At 33.4% G+C, this 19131-nt stretch overlaps 1 protein-coding gene across 2 annotated transcripts in view; it reads right to left on the bottom strand.

Annotated features, from left to right (window-relative positions):
• The window catches only part of SNX13 (sorting nexin 13), a 129212-nt gene that overhangs the window by 26038 nt on the left and 84043 nt on the right, over positions 1 to 19131 (bottom strand). For both annotated transcript variants that reach the window (XR_013333591.1, XM_077757663.1), the window contains exons 13-17: positions 17930 to 18123; positions 9813 to 9917; positions 9071 to 9203; positions 5885 to 5922; positions 730 to 799 (exon numbers count right to left, since the gene is read on the bottom strand). Coding sequence is in view for 1 of the 2 variants with exons in the window: in XM_077757663.1 (XP_077613789.1) it covers positions 730 to 799; positions 5885 to 5922; positions 9071 to 9203; positions 9813 to 9917; positions 17930 to 18123 (540 nt within the window). In the remaining variant the exon portion in view is untranslated. The remainder of the gene's footprint in view (positions 1 to 729; positions 800 to 5884; positions 5923 to 9070; positions 9204 to 9812; positions 9918 to 17929; positions 18124 to 19131) is intronic.

The following is a 19131-nucleotide window of genomic DNA, read 5'->3' as shown; positions in this document are numbered from 1 at the left end:
AAATTGAACTGAGATACCTCAATACAGTAACATTTCAAATATAATCCGACAGACATGCTCCTATAATCTAGGAATAGTGAGAGGCTGGATAAGTAAACCACCATTATCTACTACTCATCGGCATTATCTAATAACCCAGTGGCAATGATGGACATTGATTTTTTTCTCAGCTCACTAACCATTTTGCATATATGCTGACTGAGTCACAAAATTTTAGAAGTTTCTCACCTCATCTGAGCATTTCTTAAACTTCTGTAAGCTCCTATACCAAAGTTTCACTAACTCAGTTATCTAGTCTGACTCTGCATTATGAAAAAGATTAAAGTATATAATCCACCCCAAGTGATTTCATAAGAATTATGCAACAATTATCAGCTAGATGCAAACAAGAAGAGGAAAAGATTGGGTTTCAAGAGTTTATTAGCTATGACAAACTGCTTAGAATTTAAGCTTTTCCAAGTGTTAAAAGTAACAACCTTAGAGAAAGAAGATATAGAAGTATATTATAACATACATATAAGGTATCATCAAACATGATACAAAGTATGTATCAAACCATATACATAATAGACATTGTAGAAGTTAATGAAAAGCTCACTGAAGAGAAAGATGTAACTTAAAAATTTGACTACACAACAGAAAATGGTTTGTAAAAATAAGTGGAAAATAATCCAGGTGTAATAATAATCAATAATTTTTAAGTAATAATCATACCACAAAGTCTCTTACCGGTGTCTGAAATGTAAGCATGAAGTTGTACTGAGTCGTCAGAAGATACATTTGAAAGGTCATCTAAAGACTTGGAAAAAAATGATAAAAAAATGTTTTTAATTTTATAGGAAAAAAATGTTAAAACATTTTATATCACAAATGCCTTACTCATCTTTGTGCCATGTAAACTTTATATTATTTGTATCCCTCCCCCAACAATAATCCTATTTATACCAACAGGGGAGAGAAAATCCACGATTAAAAAACTATAAAACAAAATAATTCAGAAATCAACTTAGTACATCAGATTATTTCTTCCTTCATTGTGTATCTATATATACTTGCTACTTCTCAATTATATTCAATACATGGCAAGAAAAAATGGAAAAAATCAGTAGACATATTCTTAAAATTTCAAAATTTTTTAAATGTACTAGAGCCAACTCCCTATTATTTAGCCTTTATTAATTTAGAAATAATTTGATTGCTTATCTAAAATGAGAATAACAGTACCTACACATCGGTTATACAAGGATTAAATAAGAAGACATGTAAAACATTTAGTAAGACTGCCTAACACAAAAATGTCACCTATTATTATGATCTATATGACGTGAATCCAGAATCTAAGACAGATTTTAAATAATCTTGAACAATAATCCCACAAACAAAAATCATTACTGAGTAACTCAAAATGAATCTTTTTTAACTATGGCCTTTGGGTTTAAATTTAAATTTTTTTGCTTCAGGTACATACACCCACACATAACTAGAAGGGAACATAATCACATCTTGATAGACTGTGCAGAAAAGAGTTAACTTGAGCCAACTATATTTCTAATAATAATAATACCATATTATATACTTGAAATTACTGAGGATAAATCTTACATGTTCTTAATATAAAAATGGTAACCATGTGATGTGACAGAGCAGTTAGCTAACCCTACGGTGGTAACCATTTTGTAATATCAAATCAATATGTTGAACTTATATAATGTTCAATGTCAATTAAATCTCAATAAAGCTGGAGAAAAATAACAGCAACAAAAAAGAATTAACTTGAAATTGCTCTCCTCAGAAAGCAATGCTTACAAGCCTGGCTCCTGGATGACATCTGGGAATTTAGATTTAGGGAAGGATCCCCTGCTAAAAGTAGTTCACTGTACCTAACCTGTTTGTATAAACAATGTGGTTTATGCTGAACACCCACTTTCCTTTTGGGAGTCTGGAAATTTAGAATGTACTAACCAGTTTGCCTATGTGACCTGCCTCCAATGAAACCCCTGGTCACTCAGTCTCAGATGAGTTTTCATGGTAGCTACATTCACATATGTTGTCACATTCATTGCTGGGGGAATTAAGTATGTTCCATGTGACTTCCATGGGAGAGGATTCTTGGAAACTTGTACCTGGTTTCCTCTGGACCCTGTCCCATGAGCCTTTTCCCTTTGCTGATTTTGCTTTATATCCTTTGTCTATAATAAATCCTATCTATAAGTATGACTATGCTGAGGCCTGTGAGTCCTCTTAGTAATCACTGAACATCAAAATGGTCTTGGGGACTTCTTGAGACACAGACATTATATGGTTCAGGCATATCTTACACTTTAAATTTTTTTTGTTGTTATTTTATTTTTGAGAGACAGAGAGTGAGCAGGGGAAGGGCAGAGAGAGCAGACGCAGAATCTGAAGCCAGCTCCAGGCTCCGAGCTGTCAGCACAGAGCCCAATGCAGGACTCGAACCTACGAACCGTGAGGATCTTGACCTGAGCTGAAGTCGGCCGCTTAAAACCGACTGAGCCACCCAGGTGCCCCAGACATATCTTACACTTTAAAAAAAAAAAAAACACAGGATCTGAATGAACTCTGAAGTCTTAATAAGATATTACCAATACTACGGAAGAGTCATTTAAATGACTTAAATGCAGCCATACATATGACACAAAGCCATTTAAATTAAGGCAATTTCATTCTAAGGAGAAGCCAAAAGTTGATCTACTGAAGATTGATTAAGAGAAGCAAAATCTGATAATTCCATACAGATAACTCAGAGTTATTTCCCTGGTCAAATCAAGAGGCGAATCATTAAATTAAACTGGGTCTAGTCCAGGCTTCACCAGTGATACCTTGAAAGACTTTAGACAAATCAACTGATCTTTCTTGTACCTCAGTTTTCCCAATGACCTAATGGCGTAATACTTGCTCTGCAACTCTGTCATTTTACAAAGTGAATTATAATGATTTGAAAAGAAGAAGAGTGCACTTATTTAAGTGGTCATATGACTTATAGTAAAGTATCTTGAGAGAAATACAACCTTGTTTTAATATTACTTTTATATGGAAGAAGCTACAGAGAAAATAGAATATTCTACAAAATTCAGATTGTTATCTACTATGATCTTCAATTACAATCACAGAGAATATAAAACATTTGTTTTTCAAAAAGTATTATTGTTGTTATTACTGTCACTATTATTATGATTAACCTTCCATTGTAGGTAAGATTTCAACAGCTAAATGCTACTTACTTATTACTTTAAACATGTTAGCATCTTACATGACACAACCCAGAAGTTGTTAGAAAACTGTATATAAATGTCTTTCTAGTACACTTAAAACATACAATTAACAAATATTATTTTCATTAAATATGATGAAATAATCTAATGAAACATCTCTTAAACACTAGTCACAGGTAAAATGCAAATGTAAATATCAAGTATACTATATAAAATTACAAGTGGTGAAATAATATTAACTACCACATTCTGATTTAGAACTATAAGTATTATTTAGTAAAAGAAAACTATGATTTCAAAAACAAGTGCACTAATACTGCTCTCAAATACAGTTTGTATAATAATCCTTGGGTTAAGATTCTTGACTCTTGGAAACAAAACAAAACAAAACAACAAAAAAGAAGATTTTTAGAACTACTATGCTAAGTCAAAAACTGAAAATTCAGTGTTTCCTGGGTGGTTCAGCTGGTTGAGTGTCGAACTTTGGCTCAGGTCATAATCTCACAGTTTGTGAGTTTGAGCTCCACAACGGACTCTGTGCTGACAGCTCAAAGCCTGGAGCCTGCTTTGGATTCTGTGTTTCCCCCTCTCTCTCTGCCCCTCCCCAGCTCATGCTCTGTCTTAAAAATAAATAAAGCATTAAGAAAAAAATTTTTAAACAAACAAAAAAAGCAAACTGAAAATTCAGATTTACTATGATAACCCACACAACTATGATGGCACTGCTAGAAATGTTTATAATTTATGTGCCAATCTCGATAGAAAAATGAGTAAATCATTATAAATAAATATATTCTTTGCTTACTATGTGGGAAGAAACTACTATGGCCTATTTTACAAACACAGAACTATTTTTAAAATGAAACTATCCACTAAAATTTGTCTATATATTGGGATGCCTGGGTGGCGCAGTCCATTGAGCCTCTTTTTGACTCTTCATTTTGGCTCAGGGTCATGGGTTGGGCTCCCTGCTGAACATGGAGCCTGATTAAGATATTCTCTCTCTCTCTCTCTCTCCCCACCCCCCCCCGCTTTCCTTCTCCCTCTCCCCCACTCACACACACTCTCTAAAAAAAATAATAATTTAAAAAATTGTCTACATATTTAAAAAGAATTTAAAAGACTCCAGCTACTTAAAAGCTTGAATTTAATAAAATTATGTGAATAACAAAATACTGCAAGTCACCGACCTCAAGTGTGACCTTTGCCAATCAAAAGACTGTTTTGGTTTAGATCACTATATGATAAAGAAATTGTTAAAAAAAAAAAAAAAAGAAATTGTTCTTATCAGGGCACCTGGGTGGCTCAGTCGGTTAAGCCTCCGACTCCAGCTCAGGTCAGGATCTCACAGTTCATGAGTTCAAGCCACACATCAAGCTCTGTGCTGACAGCTTAGAGTCTGGAGCCTGCTTAAGATTCTTGGTTTCCTCCTCTCTCTGACCCTCTCCTGCTAGCGCTCTGTCTGTCTCCCTCTTAAAAATAAATAAACTATAAAAAAATTAAAAAACAAATGTAAACCATTCTTATTTGAAAAAGCATTTATTCCAGATATGGAATAAAGGAAAAGTGTTACTAGCGTTCACGTATTTGTATAAGCACTACAAACATGAATACCTGAAATTTCAAATGAAGCAAAAGTTTCATCACATTTAGGAACTTTTTTTATTATTCTTTTTTGTTATAAGGCTATGCAACACAACAAACAAATGGTAGTGATAACAAAGGACTTTGGACGATATTTTAAATGTTACAGCATCTTTGATGTAACACTATGGCTGACCACTTTGGTGTTTTGTTAAAGGTTATAATTTATAGAGTAATAAAACACTCAACATGGTTATTTTTTATATAAATGTAGTACTAGAGAAGACAACATAAGATAATGGACCTCTAGGCCATTTAGCTATTACAAAAAGGAAAAGTAGTGTAACTAGAATGAAAAACAAAGGAAACAATCTCTCCCTAACTCCCATCCTCCACAAACTCAGCACTGAAACTTTCATAGAAGATAATATTTCTTCCTAGGGGCATTTTATGAAATAAGTTCTTCATGACAAGGATGGATGTATAAAAGAACTGAAATGTTCATTATTTCACACTTCACTATGAATGTATAAAATGCCAAAGAGAGCTTATATGTTAAAAATATACCATTCTTAAACTTGTAATCATAAGATAAAGTTGCTCGATTTACTATAAGGCTTAATTTTTTTTTTACAAAAACCTGCATTTGTTACAGTGTACACTATAAGAAATATCTGGAATTTTTGAGAAATCCTAACTAATTTTGTATTTCATTTTTACATACAAAAACAAAGAGCAAATTTCAATGTACACATTTATATATCACAAGTTTAGTATTCAAAATACCACTAGTCAAAGTCACTTCAAAATATTAAATTTGGGATTCAAGATATGAAATCAATTTTTTATCAAATTATGCAGGTGTAACTTAAGCCAACTCTTACAAGTGAAAATAAATTTCAGAGGCTTTCTTATGTAAATTTAACAATTCTTTTAAAGCAAGTAACTTCCTGTAATATTAAAGGATGGTCTGTGCTTTTAATATCTCATTTATTTCTGTATGTTATGGCTTACTTTTTATATTTTCAAGCCACTTTAATAATTAAAGCACCCCTAAGAGTACTTACCAAATTTATGCTTCCTGTAGGAGACCCATTAAAAGATTCTGTGGAAGGGGAAATTCAACTTAGTATACATTAAAAACGTTTTGGAAAGAGCTGTTTAATCTAAGGTTAAAACACTAAGAACGAAAGTCACCGAAGCAAAGACTTATTAACGAAAGAGCAAAGAAAACTGTGGTACAGTTCTCCCAAACACCTGTTCCCTTAAGCCTCATGGTTTTCCAAGCCAGATATTTCAGTGAAAATATTTATGTACCTGAGTGGCCCCATCTAAAACATACACCAAAAACAGACGTTCATGTACAGGAAAATAAGATTAAATATTTTATTCTCAGAGTATCATATGAAGTTGTCTGATACAGTGTAAATATGAGGAAAACACTGCAGAGTGAAGTCCATTAAGAAATGACTCAAGTATTTTGTTAATTCTTAGTGGATTAAGAAGCATTACAAATAAAATTTTTCTCTCCTGTGAGGAATAAGTAGATTAGTTAATACAGCTATTATTTCCACTTCTTCTTAGTAGATTTGGCTCAAAAACACTGCAACCCTAGATTCTTAAATCAATATATAACTAATAAAACAAAATATATAAAACTCTACATGCAATGCCATTTAATTAAAAAGCAACTAAAAATTATTTTTAAACAGTAATGTTAGAGAGCTAAGTCAATGATACATTATTAAAATTAATGTCTTTTCCCTCAGTGTTTTGTTCTATATCTGAACACGCGAAGTTATCATTAAGATGCACCTCTGTTAGAAACACAAATTAATATATGGTAGCAATATTCATATACAGATTTAAGGTAAGATATGGTTTCTAGCACTTAAGAGATTATGAATAAAAGCTACAAGTCAATTTATAAGACTTTGAAGAGTTCTTACTATAGGATCAAATACTACTCCCACAGAATACATTGCTACTATCACCATTTTAAATTATATATTATTTAGAAGGTGATACAATTAGCTGATTATGATTCAATATATATTCTTTCATTCTGGGTCATAGAGCAAATCCACTTCACAATACTAAAAAATTTCTAAAGTAGATGGAATTAAAATAAACAAAAACCTTTATAATAGTGTTTCTGGAAATAGCACTGCTACTTGCAAATTATAACAGCTCTGTAAAAGATTTTTCAAGAGACAGTAAATACAGATATACTAAACTTGAGGTTACCTCCCACAGATGTACTCTTTAAAAAAAATTCCTTAATTATGCATCAAATTCACTGCTTATTCGGACAAATTTAAAGTTTGGAGTTTATCAAGCCTTACATATTAATTAGTTTAATAAGTACTTATGAAGTGGACCACTAGTAAAATGGCCATAGGGTCGCACAATATGGAGACTTGTGCTGTAAGGGCTGCCTCTCCCATTCTTTTTAAAATAACTGCTTATATCCTACTGTTAAAAACTGGTATTTGTGTTTTAGTTTATAAATAATTTCCATATACATAATTTCCTTTACATCTGGCAAATGATGTGATAATGACTCTGAAGATACTATTATGACAAAAATTTTATCCCAGATTTACAACTAAGAAAAATGAGGCTTAAGGAAATCAAGTGTTTGGCCAACATCACACAGGTACTAAGCAGCAGAACTGAAGTAAAATCTAAATATTCTGATTCTCAAAGTCTGCTTTCTTCATTATACCATAGTGGTAATAGCCTCATCTGAAAAAATTCAAAGTTGGAACAAGCAACACTTGTAGCTTCTTTCAGCTTGTACTGTGCAGGACTCGGACAATAGCATAATTAAAGAGAACAAACCCTGTACTTTTTAAAACAATGTGTTATGTTTCTCGGGTGTGGAGTTTGGTGAGTTCCTTATAGATTTGGATACTAGCCCTTTATCTGATATGTCATTTGCAACTATCTTTCCCCATTCCATCGGTTGCCTATTAGTTTTATTGATTGTTTCCTATGCCGTGGAGAAGCTTTTAATCTTGATGAGGTCCCAATAGTTCATTTTTGCTCTTGATTCCCTTGCCTTTGGGGATGTGTAGAGTAAGAAATTGCTGCAGTTGAGGTCAAGGAGGTTGTCTGTTCCAAAATCTATAAGGAATTCAACAAACTCCACACTCGAGCAACAAACAATCCGGTGAGNTAAACTGGTGCAGCCCCTCTGGAAAACAGTGTGGAGATTCCTCAAAATATTGACAATAGAACCCCCCCATGCCCAGCAATAGCAATGCTAGGATTTACCCAAGGGATACAGGAGTGCTGAGGCATAGGGACACATGGACCCTAATGTTCACAGCAGCAGTCTCAACAATAGCCAAAACATGGAAAGAGTCTGTCAACCAACCGATGAATGGATCAAGAAGATGTGGTTTATCTATACGATGGAATACTACATGGCAATGGGAAAGAATGAAATCTGGCCATGTGGAGCAACATGGATGGACCTTGAGGGTGTTATGCTGAGTGAAATAAGTCAGGCAGAGGACAGCTACCATATGTTTGCACGTATACGAGGATGAGGAGGAACTTAATGGAGGACCATGGGTGAGAAGAAGGGGAAAAATAGTTGGGGAGAGGGAGGGAGGCAAACCATGAGAGACTCTTGAATGCTGAGAACAAACTGAGGGCTGATGGGGGTGGAGGACAGGGGAAGGGGGGTGATGGGCATGGAGGAGAGCACTTGTGGCGATGAGCACTAGGTGTTATATGGAAACCAACTTGACAATAAACTATTAAAAGGAAAAAAACAAAAAACAAAACAAAACAAAAAGCAATGCTGTATGGATTATGGTACTCTCTCAGGATCATTACTTGTCATCTCATTTAATCTTCTCAATAATCCTGTTAATCATGAATACTACTAATTATTAGCAAAAGGGAAACTATCATAAAAAAACATTTGGGTGACACAACTCAAGAAAACATTCTTCTTTAAGACTCCAAGGCTTTTATAGCTATGTTCTAATCTGTTATTAAATTTTCAACATTTTAATTTAATGTCATAACTAAACTTTGTCATTTATTTATAGAATTTTAAATATAATTTATAATTGGGCTTCAGGGCATTTTTTTATCTTGCTTGAAACATCATTTTTTTGGTAACAAAATATGTATAGGAACACATCTGCATGCGTGTGCACGTGCGCGTGCACACATACACACACACACACAAACACACACACACACATACACATGTGCAATGTATGACACCTTACCTCCATCGCCATCATCTGATCCTCTGAAACTAGGATCTTTTAACATGTCCAGCTCGGCTAACATGCGCACATAAAGTGCATTCTGTCTGAAGGAAGGATAAAATCTTTCATCTCGTAGCATCAATTCATAAACCTTATTGAAATAAATCAAGATATGTCATCATTAATATAGACAATATACTAATTTTCACTAATAAGATTTCACCAAAAGCTAGACAGAGGTCTTGCTATAATGAATCACAGGTTCCATATTTCTAAGATGTCAGCAATAAGCCTATATCACAAATAATGATTTCTCAACTAATTTCATAATTAATGGACTCTCCAGTACCTAAAGTGCACTGAAAATGGTCCTACTGCAATGCAAGTCACATGGCATGTCGTATACAGTGTTTGCAGAAGTAGTGTTTCCTAAGAAACAAGTCCACATAAAGGCTCCAGGATCATAGTAAAATAAATTAAGTCAGGTAACTATCATCAACTCATGAAAGTCTAAGACTATATACCTGACCCTTTAGTCAGATTTAAACAACCACCCAACATAAGAATTTTCCTCATTTGTCAATTAAATGAACAAACAAACAAACTGGCCTACCTTTGTTGTAATTGAGAAATGTTAGTTCCATAACTCACCTTTTTAGTTATTTATACTTTATGTTTCAGTAGCCTTTGAAAAACTAAATTACGTGCGTATAGAAATATATTTTTCATAAGAAAGAATGATAAATGTGACGTATAATACCTTCCTTTGAATGTCATCAAAGATTTCAGGCGTTGGATCTTCATGATTCAAAGTATCTGCTAATTTTGCTACCAAATAATCATCAACAGTAACTCTTGGAGATGCCTAACAAACAGAGGAAAATAACAGTAGTAATGACCTTTTGAGTGTCTAAATACAAACTTATTCTTTATAGTAGAATTATATAATGTAATCAATCATATTACTGAAAGTAATTGGCAAAAAATCCTTGGTTTGTAAAACACTGTGATATTTAATAAGGCTGAAATAAGAAGCAAACCCTCTTGTCATCATGTATACAATACAGAATGGGAGACAAACAAGGATTTAAACCTTGACACTTAAAAAAACACAAAAAAACAAAAACAAAACCCCTTGACATTTGCTAAATTCCCTCTCAATAGCCTTTATTTCCTCAATCTCCAAAATGGAAATAATACCACCAATGGTTATTATGTAACCACAAGAGATTTATCTAAGGCATACAATCACAGTGTCTAGCACATAAGAAATACTCTCATTAGGAATTAGTGTTTAACATCCAGTAGTCCTGGATGTCTATTTAATATGACTGTCAAAAGAATAAGATATTTTTTATTATCATTTAATAGTAGAAACAGTCCTTTTAAATAGCCTTTATTTTCTTTTAAAATTTTTTAACATTTATTTATTTTTGAGAGACAGAGAGTATGAGTGGGGGAGGAGGAGAGGGAGTGGGAAACACAAAATCTGAAGCAGGGTCCAGGCTGAGCTGACAGCACAGAGACTGACGCGGGGCTCAAGCTCATGAACCATGAAATCAAGACGAGCAGAAGTAGGATGCTTAATAGACTGAGCCACCCAGTTACCCCTTAAAAGACCTTTAAAAGAGACATCCTTCTCCTAAATTTGGCTTTATATTGCTGCAGCAAAATTCCAGTGTGACATGGGAGGGCAAAAATATGAAAAGTTAATTTCTTCTAACAACTTCCATTTTAAAGTACATGATGTGACAGATATGCCATAGAAATATAAAATCTGATGTTCAATGTGAAAAATGTCTTTATTGAAAGAAAAAAATGCTGAAAACCTAGAAATATGGTTTTCTTTGGCATGTCAACTGGAATTTTTAGTTTTGAAGGCTCTTGAGAATAAGTAATAAGGATGTTGACTTAAAAATACTACAACAAGAATGCATTGTTTAAGTAATTTCTCTATGCTATCCAATAGAATAAAGAAAAGAAGGGATAAATACAAAAAAGAAGAAAGGTTTAAAAAGTAAACAAGAAAGTATAAATGTATAGGAAAAGGACTATACAACTTCTAACGTTCCCTTGTTAATTCAACATTATAATTAGTAAACCCAAGTAGGTGGTGGGGTGGCTGAAGTTTTTTGGAGGAAGGGGAGGATGCTTATTTGTTGACTGTTCTGTATGAGAGGATGTGGTGTGGTGGTGTACATATGCGTTCCCCTGAAAACAACAGAAGAACTCAACAACTTTATATCTGTAAGAAAATTAGAGAGGGACTGATGTTAGCTCCTTTTGTCCTTTTATTTGCCCTCTAACCTCAGTAAACTCAGTTTCTAGGAAAAAAGAAATTTAAAATTTAGAACATTTCTTTTATTTAGTTTATTTTTTCCTATAATCTCAAATATACAGAATTGAATTAAACCTCTTTGGTATAGGGTGACCAACGCTTTTAAAAAGTTATCAGAGGACACAACTAACCAGATCTCCCCATGCAAAAGAATATAGAAAAAATATTTATATACATTTTTTTACTATTTTAACATAAAAATATAAAAAATGTTTTTCAAAAAATTATTAATGTGTGTTCTGCACTTTTCCACTACACAAATGTGATTATTTAAACAAAACAAGAGGACTACTTAACAGAAGCAATCAGTAATTAATAGGATTAATTAAACAAATAATGTTTGAGAAAAACATAACTATTTAGGTTCTGTTCTCTGATATACAATTTAACTTTTTAAGCTCTTTATTAGATAATAAATATTGCAGGCTTTATTACTGTGTATTATTAAAGTACATAAATAGAAGACTTTTAAAAGGAAATTATACATATCATGACTAAACAGGTATTCTCTATATTTAACTTAAAAATTACTTTCTTTTTATTCCATGATCTGGTAAGATACTTTTACTTTTTATCTTTCCTTTTTTAACAATACTTCTCTAATCTGCCTGCAGACTTTTGGACATGACATTTTTTCTTTTTTTAAACCAGGGGGTATAAATGAATATAATACCATTTCAATGAAACTATTTTGGCATAGAATAGTTAGATTTTACTTACTAAAAGCAGCAGGTTTATAGACCTGTAGGCCCACTATATCTATGAATTTACCATATAGACTGCTTATTTCTAAAATGCCCATTTTAAACACTTCAAAGCATAATGGATGTCATTAAAAGTTAAACTTCTCTTCCGCAAGAAAAATGGTTTTAAAACACACATATCATTTAAACTTGTGAGAATGAAAGTGAATTCCAAATAAATTATAGTTTTAGTAAAGAAACTGAGAAAATCTTGTTAAAGCTGGCTGTCCCTTTCTGGTGACATTTTTTGAGTTCTCAACAGTCTCATTTCAGAGACTCTCAGTCTCTCAAAAAAACAAAAATAGTCATTTTGTTCACTGAGTTTTTCTATAGTCCACACAAAAACTCAGGTCAATCCATCCTTCTCAAAGTTCCTCTTAGCCTCTTCAAAGATCATTCAACAGTCCTGGAGAAAAAGGCATATAAATTTCTGTTTACCAAAAAAATTTAAAAAAATAAAAAATTCTGTTAACTGCCATTTATTCCACCATATTTATTTTTTATGTATTTTCAAGTTAGAAGATATTACTCTTCTCCCATTCTTCGAAAATATGATTTTCCTATCAATATTTTAGCAGTTTTTTCGATGGCTGGCAACAATGATAGCTTTGTTGAAGCAAATGTCTAGAGAGGTTATTTTCTGACACTTTTATAGTGTCAAAAATCTCACTGTTTCTGAATGTTTTGAAGAAACTAAAAACTGATCAAAAAGCTTTTCCTTGGCACAAAAACCGACACACAGACCAATGGAATAGAATAAAGAACTCAGAATTGGACCCACAAATGTATGGCCAACTAATCTTTGACAAAGCGGGAAAGAGTATCCAATGGAAAAAAGACAGTCTCTTTAACAGATGGTGCTGGGAGAACTGGAGAGCAATGTGCAGATGAATGAAACCAGATCACTTTCTCACACCATACAAAAAATAAACTCAAAATGGATAGAGGATCTGAATGTGAGACAGGAAACCATCAAAACCCTAGAAGAGAAAGCAGGAAACAACCTCCTTGACCTCCACCACAGCAATTTCTTACTTGACACATCCCCAAAGGCAAGGGAATCAAAAGCAAAAACGAATTACTGGGACCTCATCAATATTAAAAGCTTCTGCATGGCAAAGGAAACAATCAATAAAACTAATAGGCAACTGACAGAATGCATAGTTGCAAATGACATATCAGACAAGNGATGAGGAGGAACTTAATGGAGGACCATGGGTGAGAAGAAGGGGAAAATAGTTGGGGAGAGGGAGGGAGGCAAACCATGAGAGACTCTTGAATGCTGAGAACAAACTGAGGGCTGATGGGGGTGGAGGGGAGGGGAAGGGGGATGATGGGCATGAGGGAGGGCACTTGTGGGGATGAGCACTAGGTGTTATGTGGAAATCAACTTGACAATAAAGTATTTAAGAAAAAAAAGAAAAAAACAGAAAGCTTTTCTTTCTAAAAACCTCGGTATCACAAGTAAGCAAATGGTATCCCATTTTAGGAGTACTGTACAGAAGAAATACATGATACTTAGCAGGTAAGATCTTTTCATTTTCTTTGGTAAGAAGTTTATGGACTGAAAGAAATTCGTCAAAATTTACACTTGCACTGTCTACTAAATATGTACATATATAAAAGCAAAGTTTGTTTCATGTTTTCTGCAATTTATTAAAATCTTAAAAATCAAGATTATAGAAAACTCCCCATTTCTTCACATCAAAAAACCCATTAGCTATGGGAAATATATCCTTGTTGCCACAATTTGATGTAACACAATGTACTACTGAAAGCATGACTGCTGGTTAAGATCTGCCTGAATAAGTTCTAAAGTTTAAAGGACCAAAACATGTTATTAAAACTTTCTCTTGTCTACCCACAGGATATTTCAGCTGAAAATTCTGAATCATGAAATGTAACTCTATTCAGTTTAAAAGTAACTCTACTTTTACAAATCAAGCAAGGGACAGATAGGCTAATGTGTGTTCATTTGTACAGTGTGCCCAAGCTAATTCACTTCATAGCCACTATTTTTAACTGATCACTGGGGTCTTTTGGGAGATGAAAACAAAAAATACCTTCTTATTGACTTAAAATTATTTGCAATATTCAGTTTCCATACCTGCTTTTTTTTTAAATTTTTTAAATGCTTTTATTTATTTCTGAGAGAGAGAGAGAGTGTGTGTGTGAGCAGGGGAGGGTCAGAGAGAGAGGGAGACACAGAATCTGAAGCAGCTCCAGGCTCCGAGCTGTCAGCACAGAGCCCGACGAGGGGCTCGAACCCACAAACCGTGAGATCATGACCTTAGCTGAAGTCAGATGCTTAACCGACCGAGTCACCCATGCACCCCACCATACCTGCTTTTATATCCCCTTCTCCACCAAGACCAATCTCAAAATATTTTTTACACATCATGTAGTATACTTTATTTTGGTTACTCTCCCTAATCCAGGTATTAAGGCTCCTACTCTTTGTCATTAAAATGAGTCATTTCGTCTCCTTTTCTGGCAATGTCTAGGTTATGCTGATGTTGGTAATGTAACTATTCTCACTTTTAAATCTCAGGCTTTAGAAAACATCACTATAATATTCATAATTTAAAAAATTTTAAAGTCCTATCATAATACAAAACACATAACAGGAAAAGTAAAACACAGACTGTGAGTATCTAGGATAACAATGCACTTAAGTTGTGCATGGAGTATATACAATGGAGAATCTATTACTGTAAAGAGCAAATAATGGCTGCCAATATTATAAGCTAAGGGAAAAAGACAACGGTAACTGTGGATAATCCACACAATAGTTATTTGACACTAAAATGTTGCCTTCAGCCCTGAATTTTTGGCATCATGGTGGAGTTTTGAATTTTTGTCAATCTTCTCCATCCATCGCTAAAATCTGGGACTTGCTGTGTCCTGGGGAAGTTTCCCAAGACTCAGGATGTCTTTCAAAGCTTTAAAAAAGATTATCTTCAAAAAATAACAATTAAATTCATAGTTGATTTCTCAATGGAAACATGAAAGCCAGAAAACAATGAAATGCTATCTTTAAAATGCTGAAAGAAATTGGCTTAAATAATTATTAATTTTTTATTTTTCCAGGATTAACTATAATTTCTACACTGGACTACGTACAAAAGAAATGACTCTATAACCCATGTTAAAAATTAACATAGAAATACTTAGATATATGCGTTTAAGCTGTGTTTTTAAATAGCAGAAACTCTTGAATGTGTGCAAGAAGAAACATAAATAGTGATAAAAAGAGCAAAAGTATGAAAGAAAAGAAATGGAAACAAACCAAATTGCTCATAAATATTACTGAAGATAAACTCTTGTATATGTGTACAATAAAATACTTGAGTGAAAATGAACTGCACTTGCATGAATCAAAATGTATAAATTTCAATACAATAATGAGGGGAATAAACCAATGCATAGTATCATACCTTTTATGCAAAGGTTAAACACAAAGTTAAGGGGGCAGCACCTGAGTGGTTTAGTCTGTTAAGTGTCTGACTCCGACTCCTCTTGATTTTGGCTCAGGTCACGATCTCACGGTTAGTGGGATCAAGCTCTGCATTGGGCTCTGAACTAACATCATGGAATCTCTCCCCCACCTTCTCTCTTTGCCCCTTCTTCGCTCATACTTTCTCTCTCCCTCAAAATAAAGAAATAAACTTAAAAAAAAAAAAGCTAAGCAATGTAGTGCCTTAGAACACACATGTATATTAAAATGGTATGGAAAAGTGAATAATTACAGGAAACTGGCTTCATCAGGAATTAAATAAACAGATAAACATGACAGGTGAAGACATGTAAAGAATATATTAAAGATCTTCAAAAGCATAGTAAATGTTTTATTTCTTCATCTAGATGGGTATCTAAAGGTGTCTGTTATACTATTATTCTTTAAAATGTGCAGTCTTTTAAGTATGATGTATTTCATAAGGCAAAAATATAAGCAAATGGGCTAATGAGCAGTTTTCAAATGAAATTCACACTTAAAATTCAAACCCAACTTTTATGCTAGTTAAGTGTAAATTTAAAGGAATTATAGCATAGCCATTACAAGTACTGGAGTGTGAGGAATCTCGAGGACTACTGTGTCCATATTCATAAGGGATATTCGTCTATAGTCTCCTGAATGATTCTTTGTCTGGCTTTGGTATCAGAATGACAGTTTGGCAATCTGTGTCTTTGAAGGCATTTGCCCATGTCATATAAGTTCTCTAATTTGTTGTGATAAAGTTCTTCATAACATTTGCTTATGGTCTTTTTGATTTCTATAGGGTTGGTGATGATGTCTCCTCTTTGATTCATGATTTTGATATCTGTGGCTTTCTTTCTTTCTTGGCCTATCCTGCTAAAGTTTTGCCAATTTTATTTTTCTTTTAAAGAACCAATTTTGGGTTTTATTGTTTTCATTGCTGTTTTTCATTTCAGTGATTTCTATTCTGATCTTTACTGCTTCCTTCCTTGAGTTTACCTTGAATTTATTTTGCTTTTCTTTTTTTGGTTTCAGGTGAAAATGTAAACTGTTGTTTTGAGATCTTTCTTATTTCTAACTAGACACTTAAAGCTACATATTTCCCTCTAAGCACTGCTGTAACTGCATCCCATAAATTTTGATACACTGTGTTCTCATTTTCATTCAATTCAAAATATCTTCTTTCTGATCTTTTTATGACCCAGAGACTATTTAGAAATGTGTTAATTTGTAAATATTTATAATTTCTCAAAATTCCTTTGTTAATTTCTAATTAACTGTACAATGATAAATGGACATACTTTCTAGGATTTCAATACTTTTTAAATATTGTTTATTTATTTTTGAGAGAGAGAGAGTATGCAAGCAGGGGAGGGGCAGAGAGGGAGGGAACAAGAGAATCTCAAACAGGTTCCATGCTGTCAGTACAGAGGCTGACAGGGGGCTCAATCCCCTTAATGGTGAGATCACGACCTGAGTCAAAATCAAGAGCCAGATGCTCAACCAAGTGAGCTCCAGCAGTGCCTCGGACTTCAATCCTTTTAAATTCAGAGTTGTATTATGGCCTAATAAAAGGTCTATCTACCCTAGACAATGTTCCATGTGAGCCCGAAAACAGTGTGTATTCTGCTATTGTTAGTACAAGTATTCTATAGATGTGTTAGATCCAATTGATTTATAGTGTTCTTCAATTCTTGTATAATTTTGGCCATTTTTTCCCATTTGATCATTTTCTAATTGTTCTATCAATTATTAAGTAGGTACTAAAGTCTTCAACTATTATCATTAAATTGTCTTTACCTCCCTTCAATTCTGTCAGGTTTTGTTCTATGTCTCTGTGGAGGTTTTGCTGCTGTGTTTATAATTATTTTATCATGTTGATCAACTGACCCTTTTATCATTATCAAAAGTTCCTCTTTTCTCTAATAACAAGTTATGTCTTAAAATCTATTACCTAATATTAGTGTGGCCACTCCAGCTTTGTTTTGGTTACTGCCTGCATGGTTTACCTTTTTCCATTCTTTTACTTTCAATCTTTTGTGTCCTTGAATCTACAGTGTATGCCCTTGAATCTTGATTCTATCATTAGTAGTTGCATGACCTTGGCAAAGTTAATTCAATTTTCTAAACATGAGTTTCTTTACCTATAAAATAAAGATAATAATATACAATAAGACTGTTATCAGGATTAAATGAGGCACTGTTTTCAAGTAGCAATGCCTAGTATTAGTAATGAATATTCATTTTTAAGGGTCACAAAAATTGCTAATGATACTACCAAAGAACATAAGAAAACAGTAATCAAAATATATTCTCACCTTTTCTGATAAATACTGTTCATATATCCCGACAGCAGCTGCTCTTAAAAGACCTTTGGTTTGGTTAGTTTGATGTTTTCCATCTTTCTGACGACTTAATAAAACTTCTAGTTGCTGCTGGGCTGTAACTCGGTATCCTTCCACTGTCATCCAGAAGAAGAGATGTGCCTGACCTCCAGTTTGCTGCATGTAATCTAACAAAATCCGTAACAACATAGTTATTCATGTCACATTTTTTTGGGTGCATGTAACCACATGACAAGAAGGATTAACGTTTCAAATACTTAAAACTCTATACTTTCAAAATGTTAGGCAAATGTTTGAGGTAAAGAATACGTACATTACAAATCATTAGGCTAAAAAGACCACAGTTATGTAAAAAGCACGAATGGAAGCATATTTTTTTAAATTTCATTTTTCATGATAAAATTTCTAGGAGATATAATTGCCACAGGTGGCTTCATAAGAAATAAATTACTTCAGTATTCAGCTTCTGTTCTCAATAACAATTATTAATTGTAATATTAATATTTCTTCTAATATTAAAAATAAGGATTAGGATCTTCAACAAGCCATGTATTTATGTTTTGGGTCATGACAATGAAGAATCAGGGAGGTTTAATGAAAATGCCCTCCAGATAAAAACAGTTTTGATGTATAGTTGACCCTTAAACAATGCAGAGGTTAGGAGCACTGACTCACTACACAGTCAAAAATCTATGTCTAACTTTTGACTCCCCCAAACCATAACTACTAGTAGTCCACTGTTGACTGGAAGCCTTACCAACAATATAAACAGTTAATTAACATATATAACATTTTGTACGTTAAATGTATCATATACTGTATTCTTCCTATAAAGTAAGCTAGAGAAGAAAATATTGGGAGTCATAAGAAAAATACATTTTGTATTACTGTACTGCAGTTACTGGAAAAAATCCAAGTATAAGTGAATCTGCACAGCTCAAATCTGTGTTGTTCAAGATCAACTATAATATTAACAAAATTACTAAATATTTTTATATATTACAATGATATAAAAAATCTATCTCCCATTCACACACCAAATGATACAAGTAAGTTATAAGTACCATGTACTGCTGATAAAGTACTCTTTCTCAAACAATTTGGAGGCACCTGGGTGGCTTAGTCCTAAGTGTCTGACTCCTAACTTCAGCTCCGGACATGATTTTACAGTTCAT

Source organism: Crocuta crocuta, unplaced genomic scaffold, assembly GCF_008692635.1.
Source record: "Crocuta crocuta isolate KB4526 unplaced genomic scaffold, BGI_CrCroc_1.0 scaffold62, whole genome shotgun sequence".
Classification (NCBI taxonomy): domain Eukaryota; kingdom Metazoa; phylum Chordata; class Mammalia; order Carnivora; family Hyaenidae; genus Crocuta; species Crocuta crocuta.
This window is presented reverse-complemented; position numbering and strand designations above follow the sequence as displayed.